Genomic DNA, 14733 nt, shown 5'->3' with positions numbered 1-14733 from the left:
AAATCCAGTAAAAACCCGATAATGGGATTTTTACCGCATTTCTGGTTTAGAGCATCCCTCAGACTGGCAAGGGGTTAACTACATTACCATGGTGTGTAGCCACCATTTAACATGCCGACACTAGTGTGAAAATGTCAACATCCTTAATATCCGTCCGTCGATATGTTTTACCACACACCCATCCTCAAGGGAAGTCCTGTAGTTACTTATAGTCCCCATATGTGACCAAATTTGGGTAACAGGAGGAATTATCAAACCTTGGAGAGATATAAATTGACAACCAATCAGCTTCAAGCCGCCATGTTACAGGCTGTGTTTGAAAAATGACAGGAACTGATTGGGTTCAATCCTCACCATGGTTTTAAGTGTGTTGAGTTTGTATGTCCTCGCTGTGTTTGCGTGGGTTTCCCCTGGGTACTCCAGTTCCCTCCCACAATCCAAAAACATGATACGGATTCTGTTCATAAAAAAAAAAAAAATATCCCCCTGGTGTGTATGTGTGCGCATGTGGTAGGGAACGTAGATTGTAAGCTTCCCTGGACCGGGGCCTGACACCAATAGCCGAAATATGTTCTGTTAAGCGCTGGAATATCTGCGGGTTATATAATGAGCTGTTAATAAATAAATAAATGACTTCCCCGGATCCCAAGTCTGTTAATAGGTTTTATCTCGGAGTGGGATAAGGACAGTCTGCAACCAGATCGGATTACCGCTGTCATAACACACCACTGATCCCAATCTGGGGCCCATTGTGTGTGAGATGCAGTTGATAAAACAGTAGGAGAATGGAGGTCTGATTCCTGTGTGTGTGATGAATCGGAGACGCTGGTCTTCTGAATGTGACACAGAGGCCACACGTGGAGGTGAGCGCAGAGGTCACCAGGACCCGGCCAGGTGACAGTGTTGACATTAGGCTGCTGGAGTTACTGGTTAATGCCCCAGCAACCCCTTTATCTCTCCCTTCTGGTGCTTGGGTTTGCTCTGAAAGCTGAAACTTCTCAATGCAGTTTAAAACAATGGAGATTCCAGCAGCACTAATAAAGTCAAATAAGAGGGAAGGAAGAAGGGAGGGAGGGGGGGGGGGGGGGGGGGGGAGTGGTTCACATACCAGGAGCAGGAGGATCTAAATCCAGATCTTGATTTTACTCTGATTGTTTTGCTGTTTAACCTGAAGTGCTGCAGGATGGACACAGCGTAGAATTCAGACGCAGCTCAGTGAAATTAGGAACCTAGTAAGACCAATATAAACAGGGGAACATGCATAACCAGTATCAGCGCTGATACAGCTTCACCCCCATAACGCCGCTTCTTACATGTACCCCAAAGTACCAACCAACCAGCTCCTAGCTGTCATTTTCCAAACAGCCTGTAACATTTTTGCAACTTTTCCCATTAAATAGCATCTTAGTTTCAATACTGGATGCACAAGCTGCTTCTGCTGATTAAAATGATACGTGCCTTGGCTATATTCAGCGTGTGACTGTTGCTGTATCTGCATATGAGATGCTACGTTACACTGGTTTCCTCAAAAACACTGCAATGTTCCATTTCTTATGCCGATACAGTGGCAGTCGCAAACTGAATATAAGCATGCCAAATAGGATTTTAATCAGCAGTAGCTGCTTGTGCATCCTATACACTCAGTTTTTATTATTATCATCATCATCACTGTTTCTTTATATGGGGCCACAAGGGTTCCGCGGCGCCTGACAATGCATAGATGATTAAAAGAACAAAACAAGAAAATAGTGATGTACAATACAAATGCAAATGAGGACAAGTCCATGCTAAATAATAGACAGTTGCCGCAGCAACTTGTATCGCTTTGAGGATAGATGTATGTGGACACATCTGTGCCATGCGTGTGGCAGTGAATGGTGAAATGCATCATTATAATCTGTGCTTTATAATTTTATAGTGGAATATCTGGCACTTTGCATCCAGTGACTAACACTTAGGTGTGAGTCACTTCAGGGTTTCACAGAGGACCATAAATTTTGACCACAACTCTGAATTATGGTTCATGACAAAGGAAAACATCACTTCCTGGGTCAAAGGGCGGTGAAGGGAAGCGAAAGTTGGCGTTACTTGACGTCACCAGATGATGGGCAGAATCAGTCATCCGCATAATAGTAGGAAAGGAAAGTTGCAGATCTTGCTGGAAAAAAAAAACGGAAGCGTGTTTTCAAGGAGATTAAGGATGTGCAATAATACATACTAACGCAGGAAGTATATAGCAAGCATATACAGGCCACAGGACAAAGAGGAGAAGGGAGAGATTTTAGTATTGCAGAGTCATCGAGCTCGGGAGGGATTTGAATCATGTACGCACAGTGAAATCAGCCATGTTGTGGGATGATGTCACTGGTTACCTGTGACATCACTGGTTCCTAGTAGGATAGGCCGCATTCTCAGTATTGCTCCGTTCATACAATGGGTGCCATTTTAATACCTCATATATAAGATAAGATAGCTAGATAGATAATATATACTGATTGATGTGCACAGTTGGTGTCAGAAAGCGTTGCTGGCCTCACGGAGTTCCTGTACGTATGTTTCCGGACCTGAGAGACGCAACTTAAAAATATACCTCTAACCTCCAGGACAAGCAGGCAGACCAGGCCCTTGGTTTCCTTCCTAGAGGAAGGGTGCGCTCTGTCGTTTTGGTCTTGTAAAGTGGCTGTCCCACTCCTCGCACCCTAGTCGTCCACAGTCAGCTTTGATTTGTTGGACGAAAGTACTCGATTTTCCTGTGTCTCTTTCCCCTTTGTCTGAAACCGTTCCCACAGGAACCTGGGATGCGGGCCGGGCCAAAGTTCAAGCGGAAACAGCAACAAGTAGACAATGAACATCTGACAATATGTTTTTGCCCAACCCCCCCCCTCATCCCCAATCAATATGCATGTCATGAGGGTTTGTCAGAGACGAGGTGGTCTCTAACGACAACAGACCACCTTAGTTACATAGTTACACGGTTAGAAGCAAGAAAATAAACAGCCATTTCGCTGTCACGTGATCACCTTCGTTAAACGGCTTTAAGCCTTTGTTTTATTTTACTTATGGTTTTATAATTATGTTTTCTAACTGGCATTTTGCAATGTGGGGATTCTCGCTAGTGTTATCATGGGTAGGTACTATGGGTAGGTAGCCAAGGAGTACAGGTTATTTTATTTAGGGGGGTGTTTAATAATTCTCATATTTATTTTTTTTAATTGGAAAAACAAGATGGCAAAATATGTACAAAGATTAAACGGATCGAGAAGACTTCGTCTTGTAGAAATGTCTTCATTTTTTAATTGATTTCCCATGGCTGGTGATTCCCACATCCCAAAAATACTAAAAAAGGAGAATTTCCACATAGAATTTTTTTTGCCATCTTGTTACAGTATACGGACATAGGGGGTCTGTGGGGAGATGTACTAAGCAGCGCAGAAGTCAGTCAGTGGAGAAGTTGTGCAGTGAAGTATCATTTGCATACTAGCAGCTGATTTGTTGCCATGGGCAACTTCTCCAGTGGCTCACTCTTGTCACTGCTACATGAATACTGTATGTCCCTAAGCCATGAAGAGATACAGTATCAGCTCCTTATTGCCATGTTACTGGCTTTGTTTAAAAAAAATGACAGTTAGAAGCTGGTTGACTGGCACTTTTTCTCTCTCCACTTTATCACTCCACATGGCTTAGTACACCTCCCCCTCACTCTATAAAGCAGCATCACTTCCCTAGTTTAGGATTTCAGAGTTTATGTTGCACAGTAGTTTCTTTGGCCTAGAAATTTACAAGTCTTAACATCCACAGTTGTGACAGCGCTGACCCGCCTCTGGCCCCCATTTCCCCATCACCGCCGGTGCCAGTAAATGTAATTTTAGCTACGTTAAGAGCTCGATTACTGTAGGCGTCAGTGTGTCATGGAGAAAATAGATCTCTATCATATGAAGAATTCTAAAATAAAACAGCGAATCCTTCAGCGTTGTTGAAAAATTAAAAAAAATCTGCTGTATTTATTAACGGTTATATTCAGCTCCTCCTATCAGGGCCTCGGAGAGCGGTTGCCCAAAGAAACCAACCGGCTTCTAGTAGTTATGACTGCGCTAGATAAATGACAGAGGTATATATTCAATTGATGCCGTATCCATTTCGAAATTCTTTTTGCCGGAATGGATCCAGCTTCCATTATTTATGCAGCATCCGACATCGAATTTGGCCGTTGATTGGTGATCACCCGGCCGGCTTAGGGACCGGGTGATCGTGGCGGTGGGAGGCAGTGGGGGTCGGGGCAGGGTGAGGTGCTCTTACCCGTCCCGGTAGTGGTGTGTATAGGAGTCAGCGGATGGGTACGGGAGTTGGCGGGTGGGTGTGAGCGTCGGCAGACAAGAGGGCGGTGCCGTGTAATCTGCTGCTGCTCACCTGGCATGTCGAAAAATGATGTCTTTTCGGCAAAATGACAGTTTTGACACTCATTGAACATACGCCGGAAGCTGATTGGTTGACTCGGGCCACTGCTCCACTTTATCGCTCTTGATCATTGTGTTAGAATTCTGTTTAATGAGCGCTGAAGAATGACCAGACGAAAATATTTACACCACCGTGTTTTTATTTTACAGTTTTACCTGCAGTCAAGATTTACGTGGCGAGGGGCCCGCCTCCTGCGCCCGCTCCTGCAGTTCACCCTGCTCATGATGGCCTTCTACACCGGGTTGTCCAGAGTTTCGGACCACAAGCATCACCCCACCGACGTGCTGGCAGGATTCGCTCAGGGGGCTTTAGTGGCGTACTGCATAGTAAGTATTGAACACCAGGGAAAACGTTTTACACAGGAAATTAAACAGCCAGTCAAACATTCCCATAAATACGCCAGCTTGAAAGAATTCTGCCCGAGCTATCTAATGAAGGAGTCAATGAGCTGTGACTCGGAGATCTAAGACTTAGCGGCTTCCCGGTATAAGGGGCGACTGTGCTGTAAGCGCAGAGCTTACGCCGGATTTTATCAGAAGTTCCGCTCTTTGGCGTTAGGTTGGAGACTGAAGTCCGTGGCTGGGGGACACCAGTAAAAATAAAGTAGAGTCCTACGAGGTCATGAATTAATGTTTTAGATTTCAGGTGCTTTAATACCACGTACGGCCTATTTTCATATCACGCCCACAAAATACCCGCCTCCGTTGTCCCCCCTGCTGTCTCTGTAAATGCCCCGTTTGGTTTGGGAGCACATAAGGGCTGCCATATGGCAAATGCATCATTGCAAGTATTAGCTCCCGTGTTTAACCCTTTGAGTGCAGAGGGAATTTGTCAAAACGGGGGTGAAAATTGGCAAGGAAACCTTTTTTTTTCAACCCTTTGAGTGCCCAACGTTGCTGTGAGAGATCCGCAAAATATCCGTTACAAACGCCAGCGCCGCCCACAGCGACTTTTCTTTTTTTGGGTGCCATATTTAACTAAACTTCAATGAATTGACCCGGCTGTTTTTGTATTTGTTTATACTAAAAGAACAGTCGCTGTGAGCGCCGCCGCCATTTTTAGCGGATATTTTTGAGGGTCGCTCACAGCAACGTTGGCACCCAAAAGGGTGAACAAGGAGTGTATGGAGAAGAGGACTGTAGGGGCCTGATGCACAGTTGAATGCAGATTTGCGCTCAGAAAAGTTGCACTTAATAGCGCCCCCTTCTGTGTAGAGTCTACTGTGTTACATTGCCCCATCTTGCCTTTCCATGGACAGATCATTGGCGGCACCAGAGGTTGGGCTGCAGCAAAGTTCAAAGTTTAAATAGGGGATCCACACCAACTGCCAGCGAGTCAGTTTGGAATGGCAGTTGATTTTCCTCCTCTATTTGAATTCTGAACTCTGCTGCAGCCCCCCCCCCCCCCCCCCCCCCCCACTGGATCCGCCACTGACGACGGTGCTGATATAACGACTGTCTATGTCTTTCTATATGGAGTTGCGCATAGCGGTTCTATGGAAGTAGAGCGATGCCTGCAGGTGTCGTACTCACGGCTGCATCAGTGTATTTTACACAAGCCCATATCAGAGTTTCTCACCCCTTGCCCGCTCTGGGGAGCGCTGCCAGCTCCCTCTTATAGGGTAAAACCCTCTTGATTCTAGATTTGGATAATCAGTTTACCATGATTGCAGCTTAAAGTCCCTGTTTTTCGTCTCCTGCGACTTACACTATAAAACAATTACCAGGACGCCGCCAGGGCGACATGTGTTACCACTTAATGTGGGAGCACAGTGGAAAAGATTAACGTGTAATCAAGCTGCGTCTCCAGTTTTATCTGAGGTTAAGGCACCGGTCAGCAGAAGGAAAACACAGGAGAAATGCAAAAAGATTACACCGCTCTGCCAGTTGGGTAACCTCACCAGATTACGCACCTAATGCCCAGCACAGGGTCTTCACTGTGCCAGCAAGTTGTAGGAAGTTACTGACATTGCTTTGAGGCCATTCAGCAATCGTTCTGCGATGGATTTACCGATAGTTGCATAATGCAGGCGAATGTTTGCTCCGGTGTTAAATAACCCATCGATGCTGTTCGAGGCGCACGGGGGGGGGGGGGGGGGGGGAGGGGGAGCACGCATGTAGTCAACAAGCTGCCAGAAACTCACAATTTGGCTCATAGGTGCCCATGAATCAAATCCTTATGAATTCTAGCACTTGTTGATAAATGGTGATCCAGTCAATCCACCCCCAACTGTCATTGTTCAAACCCATGGCATTTAGGAGCTGATTACATGACAGCTGGGAACTGATTGGCTGAAGCACATTTATCGTATGCGACAAGTTTGATCAGTCACAAGTTTTATCGCTCGTTGAATAATGAGTCGTAGTTAAAAGCTAAAAACCGCGTGTGATTGGCTATCTGGCGGTAACGTGGATAGTCAGTAGGATAAGTTAGAACTTGCGCTGGTTTGTACATCCGTAGCGCTCATCTCTAGATCTGTCCGTCACTGTTATAAAATGCTGGGAGACGAGACTAGAGCAGAGTTTTGACAGACTGGAGCGTTACGTCCGTATAGGAAACAGCTGGTCTGACACAACCACAAACTTGTATTATGTATTTCTCCCAGACCACACAATGCCCTTTCAGTCTCTTTATATTATAAAGCACACAAATCACTCCCCCCCCCCCCCCCCAACTATATTATCCGTTATCATGTTATAAAGTTTAAAGTCACTAATCCCTTCCGTAAATATATATTGTATAAATATCAGGGGATCGTTTCAAAATCAGGGTACAAGTACTTGCTACATTATCTGATTGCAAGTAGCTTTTATACCGTTACTGACTGTTCTGTGGGTTACCCTACTTGTAGGAGTCTCTCTCAGGAAGCTTATATCGTTGTCCTTTAATTATTTATTTACATATGCAAATCAGCCCGGTCATCCGCTTCCCCCATGCTGCACTGCAGGTGGGGCAGATGTAACATGTGCAGAGAGAGAATTAGATTTGGGGGGGGGGGGGGTTGTACTTCAAACTGATATCTATATTGCAGTGTAAAAATAAAGCAGCCAGTATTTACCCTGCACAGAAACAAAATAACTCACCCAAATCTAACTCTCTCTGCACATGTTACATCTTCCCCACCTGCAGCGCAGCATGGTTTTGTCCATTAGAAAGAGAATTGGCTTTTTGCGAGTGAACCAGAATCAGACCCATTATCTCTATGAATCAGCCTAGACGGCGGCAGTGAATCAACCGCGGCCTTTGTGCGGCTGAACACTGTGGAGTAATTGTTTTGGATGGGGTTAACGCCTCTACTAAGGGCTTAGGACATGTGTATGACAGGCTGCTCAGTGTCACCCAAATGTCAGCGGAGAAAATTAAAAAATGATTTCACTCTTCTCAAACACACAGCAACGTCTGCCCCTTATTCTGTGTCATTGTCACCGCTCAAGGCAAAAATGTCAACGCCGTCGGCAGCATCCGCTGTCAGAGTCATCATAGCTCACTGATATACGGAGTCATGTGCAAAAGATTGACACATGGAATGGTCGACGTGAGATTTGGAGTTTTTTTTTATTATTATTTGAACCTTTTGCATACTTTACCATGGTCTCCGAGTGGGAACAGTCAAGTGGCCCAAATTGTGGTGACCTATTGCCAATGTCGACATTCTGTGTGTTGGGTTTATTTACCAAGATGGGAGTTCTATTGGTGATGGAACATTGCCCATAGCAATTCTTATTTATGTATCACCTTCTAGAAGATAATAGATATAATCTTATTGGTTGCTAATAGCAACATCTCGCCTTCAATAGAACTCTCATCTTAGTAAGTAATCCTCTCTGTGTCGGCTATAGCACAGATTGTCAAACTAGAAAAACAAAAAACCTTAAATGATGGTAACTGACCAACAAAGCTTACAATCTAAAATGCAAAGTTCTGTTTACATTGGAGCGCTGTCTGCGGGTGGGTCTTTGATCATTATCACCACCACTCCCGCTCTTTGGCATCTTAATATATCTCAAGTGCTCGGCGCACCAATGCCAACGGACCCTTAAAACTTGGCCGCTGCTTCTTAGAACGTCCCCAAAGTTGTATTTTCTCTTCTCTGAAATATGTGGAAAAAAAGATGAAGAGGCTTAAAAATTTTGACAAATCAGCCCGGAATGAATACAAATTCCTAGCCCAGATCCGAGTTTACTTATTGGGTGGGGAACTCATTTTGCAGGAAATGGACCAAACCCAGTAAAAAAAAAAAGCCCCCTTCCCCGTTCCCCCCCTTCTATTCACGACCCTTTATTGTCTGACAGAGTTGAGGCATCAGGAATATTTAACCCAGTAACCTAGCCCAGGAGGGGTTGTATTTCGTAAGTCCTGCCAGTGTTTGTGTAACCTCAAACCATAGTGGAATGGGCTCACAGCTGCCGAAAAAACAGACAAAGAACAGCGTATTAGTAAATTCGGATTTCAGTCCGGTCACCCAGAAATACCAAGTAAACCATAAAAGGGATTTCCAAGGGGCTCCGCTGTAATGTTAATCACCCTTTAAGTCAACATTTAAGCTGAAATTGCAGCATGCGCCGTGCTAACCGCTACAAGTGTGCATGACTTGGGACCAGCGCTATAACTGGAGAGACTTTTCTTCCATTCTAAGCATTTTCCTGCTTATTCATTATTCTTGGGGCAAGATGCTTTTTTTAGACATAGAGGTGGATGTTAAATGTTCTTTACTGACGTTTGCCAAAGTCTATGGCCAGTTCTTACCAGGAAATCTGACCCTTTTTAGTAGAGTTTTTTCCTTAACCTAAAATATTTGAGTGGAGGTTATGCGGAAACATCCCGTGTGTGGAATTTGCAAAACTAGCTTTAATATATTACTATTATTATTTTTTTGGGACGATTTGAATTCGCAAACCAAGAATATTCTGTTATTCGACTGAAAAGACACATTTCAATGTTACCCAGAAATTAAGACTAGGCCAAACTAGCCCTGTGTATTTATTTATGTATTTATTATCAGTTTCTTAATCATTTACACTGAAAAAAAAAAATCAGGTGGGTTTTGCCATGTAAATGATTGCCGGTTTAAAAAAAAAAACGTATGGAAAAACTCTTCCCAAAAGTCTCTGACTGATTCTCACACCCTATTACATTTGGCTCATGATCATGTTCCCCAAATAACTATAAAATGCATACAATAAACCATTAACAATTTTTACAGTATAAAAATTAGTAAAACGGGTTAAAGAGGACCCTTGAGGGACGAGATTGTATTATCCTGTATGTTTAGATTTCTCTATTGTGCGTTGTCCCCAGCTGACACGTATGGTCTATAGAAAGAGGCTGAGGAAACTAGGTGGAGGTTTCCCCGCTCACGCCCCTGTTCCGCTCTATATTTCTGCCCTCTGTTAAATGTCGTCTATTTCACATCCTGCAGACGTCTTCCGTTATTGGGTATTCAGGAAATCGTGGCCCAATATCTCTTCCTTCCATTGGCGTTAATCTCCATGTAATCAGGGATAAAGGTCAAGGCTTCCACTTTTTTTTTCCATCAGCCTATCGGCCATCTGCTAGAACCTGAGGCTGACCAGCTGTTGAGGAACTACAGGGCAAGCTGGGACTTGTAGTTTAACAGAAAGCATTCAAAAACTATAGTAGTGTTCAGCAGTCAAAAACTTTTCTTCTCTATGTAAACCAAATCACCCATCGTAGGACTGGCTTCCAATCAGAATGCAGTCCTATGGCTCATATGGTCTGGATGGCTGGCGTTGCCATTCAGTTATACCCACACCACTAGTGGGACTTCAGATCTGAATCGTCATTAGTTTCTCATAGCTGTGTACGCAGACTCTCAATGCAGAAGTTCTACGCAATTTGTTGTAATATTGCAAAAACTCCATGGATACTTACGTTCAAACTCCAGGCTGTGTTTTAATCAGGAACCACGGAGGCGTCATAAAATATCTCATTGAAGGGTCAGTAGAGGCTGACAGTTGAGATTTACAGAACGCACAAATTCGCACTCAGCTAGATGATGCCATACACCACTTAAGATATATTATGTCACGCTGGCCAGATTTTTTGCATAAATGTTGAGAACATTTTGAGAATTGTCTAATTGGACTCAATTGCAGTTTAGTTCTCAAGGGCAGGGCGGGGAAAAAGGAGATTAATATAAACTGTTTTACTCGTTGATCGTCGAATGTTAACACTTAATACGGTACTTGTGAGTTATCTGGGCTGCCGATTTTTTGATTGTATGCCTTAAGTTAAGGCATACAATCAGATGCGATGCGATATCGCATCGCATCGCATGCGATCATCGGATGCGATGACCCGATTTTTCCATAGGAATCAATGTTAAAATGGACTGAGTCCATTTTAACATGGAATTCAATGGGAAAAAGGGGTCCTTTTCATACCCCTACTATCCAAGTGGGCATGGAGTTTGATATAAACCTGTGGCGAGCGTAGCGAGCCACCGAGCCCGAAGCGTGGCGAGCGAAGCGAGCCCCGCGAGGGGACGGTATTCTGTGTCCCCTCGCGGGGCTCGCTACGCTCGCCACGCTTCGGGCTCGGTGGCTCGCTACGAGCGAGCGTAGCGAGCCACCGAGCCCGAAGCGTGGCGAGCGAAGCGAGCCCCGCGAGGGGACGGTATTCTGTGTCCCCTCGCGGGGCTCGCTACGCTCGCCACGCTTCGGGCTCGGTGGCTCGCTACGCTCGCCACAGGTTTATATCCAACTCCATGCCCACTTGGATAGTAGGGGTATGAAAAGGACCCCTTTTTCCCATTGAATTCCATGTTAAAATGGACTCAGTCCATTTTAACATTGATTCCTATGGAAAAATCGGGTCATCGCATCGCATCCGATGGTCGCATGCGATGCGATGCGATGTGCCCGATCCGACCCGATTTAGAAATCGGCAGCCCGGATAACTCACAAGTACCCTTAATACAAATGCCTTATAATATTAAGGATCACAACAGAGAATATGGTGTTCAGTGTTAGACTTTATTACATTTTATTGAGTAATAAGAATTTTTGAAACTATTTTTTTAAATGGTGGCAGCAATAAAGAACGGACGACCAACATGCACATGCGAAACCCAAATGTTGGCCATGCACTCTCCACTTACTACAAGACAATGGTTCCGGCGATGTGGCCATTTCACAGGCAACACATTTGGCTCACACCCTACCCCCATGCAAGAAGAGCGCACCCACTAAACCTACATCGAATAACCAAATTACCGTTCTTTACTGCTTTACAAAGAACGGACACACATACGTACAACAGAGGAAGCTTGTTGGCCTCGCAAACACTAAAAACTCATTACCCCATAAGTCATACTCAACATCTATTGGATGCTAAGCAAACAACGTACACAAATTTAAAGGGGAAACCACAGCAGCAACATAAAAAAACCCTGTGGTTTAATGTTCCTCAGGTTTAAAATGTCATCCTTCAGTTTAAATTCTCTTTGTCGGAAACATAAAGCTTCTTAACCGTTGTCACAGCAACCCATTAACCAAAACTTGTTTTTGTCCCGTAGGTGTTTTTCGTATCCGATCTTTTCAAGACCCCAAAGAAGAGCTGCCCCCCACCGGTTGTCAAGAAGGAATCTTTGTCACCTGTGGATATTATCGACCGAAACATTGTATAAAGAACCACAAGCCGATTGCAGAATTACTTCTGACAGTGAACCCGTGACCTGCTGCTTTCAAATCTCATCAGACAATAGAATGTAGGGAAAAAACTTGTTACCCAACCAAAAGACTAAAACAGAGAAAAAAACAACAATAAGAAAAAAAAACTGTCTGCTATGAGGCCTTTCAATTGCAAACGTTGCAAAATGTGGGGGGATGTTCAACTAGCTGAGTGCCAAGTGATGACGAAAAACGCGGCGTTGGAATCCCAGATGTACAATTGGTCTTGATCTGTTCATGTTTTAATGAACAACACATTGTTCATAAATGAACTCAAAACTTTTTTTTTCTATAACAAAAGGGAGTCATCTTTAAAACTAGATGTTATCGCCTCGTACTGATGCTGGCAATTAACGATAGCACTATATATAAAAAAAACAAGAAGCACTGACTGTAATTCGGAGGTTGTACCCGGGAGTCTTGTTGTGGAGGTTATATCTGTGTGAATAAGGATTGATTGACAAAACCAGAGGAATCTTTCTGTGCAAATGAATATATATATATATATATATATATAAATATAATATCTTTAATTAAACCGATCATTTTTAAACCAGAGTCAGGCATCCCCACTAAGGACAACAGAATCGACGCCCTTTTCTTGAGGCAACCAGTAAGCAGCAAGACAGAAACTCGGAGTTTCACAACGCGGTCTTGAGTTTGTTGAAATGTTTCTTCTGTGGCCAGAAGTCTGTCTTGCTCAAGACTTTGGAAGCACTATAAACTTTGGGGTTGATACCCATTGAACATTCAGCCATTTCGATAAGTACCGCTGGACGGTAAACTCACATCAATTGTAGTCTGTCCAATCCAGTCCGCGTTAAGTCAAGAACCCAACGCATTTCACCATCAGTCTACACTATCAAGTTTGCGATATTCTGAAAGCACAAGAACTAATCCATGACATATAAACCTTTTTGAGCGATCTTCACCTAAAAGGACTATATTCATCGTATAAAATTAACCATTTGCACATCCATATTACCAGAGAATCCGTCCTATCATTTCAACTATAGCAAGCTATGATTTTTTTTTATATGATATATTATATAAATAATGTATAAAACATTAAAAAATTAACTATGTAAAATATTATTTCTGAAAAACAATTCTAGATATATCCACTATGATGATTAACTGTGTCTCGACCTGTGTTATTTTTGCTGCTTAAAATAAAAAGCAACAGTTTAATTTTTGTATAGTCAACTAAAATATTTTAGAGATCTGTGGTAGTAATTTCACTATTAAGCAAAAAATAAAAAAACTACAACTAGAGACTTGTATAAAATGAAATAAAATGTCAGTATTTTTGTAATGTTTCATATTGTAAAGAGAAAAAAAACAAACAAAAAAAAAGAATATCATTCAAAAACTTTTTGTAGAATACAAAATCGACCGTTTGTTTTTTGCAGAAATCGCTGTACAAAGAATGCTTTTTAAATAAAAGCTCATATTGTTTAATTATTCTACTATATTATGTTTTGCGTATTGTTATACATTTTAGGTAGAGTGGAAATCGTTGTTTGACTGTTGTGTGGGTTGGTTGTAAAAGGTCACACAACCAGTACTGGGCTGTTTATTTCACACAACCCCATTAAATTGGGGATGTTTCAGTAAGGCTCATTAAGCAATGGTTGTTCATTGCCTATCGAGCCCGTAAACGTCCCCCGCCCTGCTCCCACCACTGGTAAGTGGACATACATGTCCTTGGTGCCTCAACTCTGAATGCAGCAGGACCGGTGTTTCCTGCATCTGTTTCCTGGTTACTGTTGCTATTTGTTACCAAGTAACCTGGGGTTGCAGCATAGTATATGGATGAGGGGGTGCAGAGTATATGGTGGGAGCAGTACTGCATATGGAGGATTGGGGTGCCCTGTTTTTAGGAGGCAATATATGGCTGGGCATGGGGTGCACTATATGGTGGGTGGTGCAGAATATAGAAGAGGATGCGGGTGCCCTCCAGGTTTCACCAATTGTTGGGCAATAGACAATTCTGCTGGGCGTCAAGTGGTCCCCCTAGGCATCACCCAGTCAAGTCAGGACCACAGCAGCAGCACAGGGAAGGAGTGCGGAGCAGGCAGCCTAGAGAGACAGTGGTCGCTTCTGATTAGCTGCTTGTCCACTAGCTCCAATTGGTTTTCGGTTGGCTCCAAATTTAAAGTTCCACCGGCGTTGTCCCTCTATGGCGGCCTGCAATGCGTTCCAATCCACACCGCTGCCATACAGGCCCTCTCGCTGTCCAGGCCCTGAACTGGAGTCCCACCAGTTACACCATGATGACAGCCCTGCTCTTACAGGGCTGCCCAAAGCAACCAATCAGCTTCTAGCTACATGACAGAAGCTGATTGGTTGCCTTGTTCAACTTCATCTCCACTCTGTCGCTCACCAAGAGTGCTCGATGTGTTTTGACTAAAAGTCAATAAATGGTGAATTATGCTAAACGCTTTTATTATACTTTTACCATCTCAGCAATAAGGACTGCAGAGTGCATTCGGAACAAGCTTGGTCCCTTATGTGATTATTGATACATCCATGCGATGTAATCTATTATCACATTGCAGATTGTGGAGATGTTATCACATCACAT

General features: G+C 43.6%; 1 protein-coding gene across 2 annotated transcripts in view; it reads left to right on the top strand.

Annotated features, from left to right (window-relative positions):
* The window catches only part of PLPP3 (phospholipid phosphatase 3), a 46882-nt gene extending 33275 nt beyond the window's left edge, over positions 1-13607 (top strand). For both annotated transcript variants that reach the window (XM_083157591.1, XM_083157590.1), the window contains exons 5-6: positions 4605-4781; positions 11993-13607. In XM_083157591.1, coding sequence (XP_083013717.1) covers positions 4605-4781; positions 11993-12103 — 288 coding nt within the window. In that variant the 3' untranslated portion in view covers positions 12104-13607. The remainder of the gene's footprint in view (positions 1-4604; positions 4782-11992) is intronic.
* The last annotated feature ends 1126 nt before the right edge of the window (positions 13608-14733 follow it).

The sequence above is a fragment of the Crinia signifera genome, chromosome 8, assembly GCF_055691185.1.
Source record: "Crinia signifera chromosome 8, ASM5569118v1, whole genome shotgun sequence".
Lineage (NCBI taxonomy): Eukaryota > Metazoa > Chordata > Amphibia > Anura > Myobatrachidae > Crinia > Crinia signifera.
This window is presented reverse-complemented; position numbering and strand designations above follow the sequence as displayed.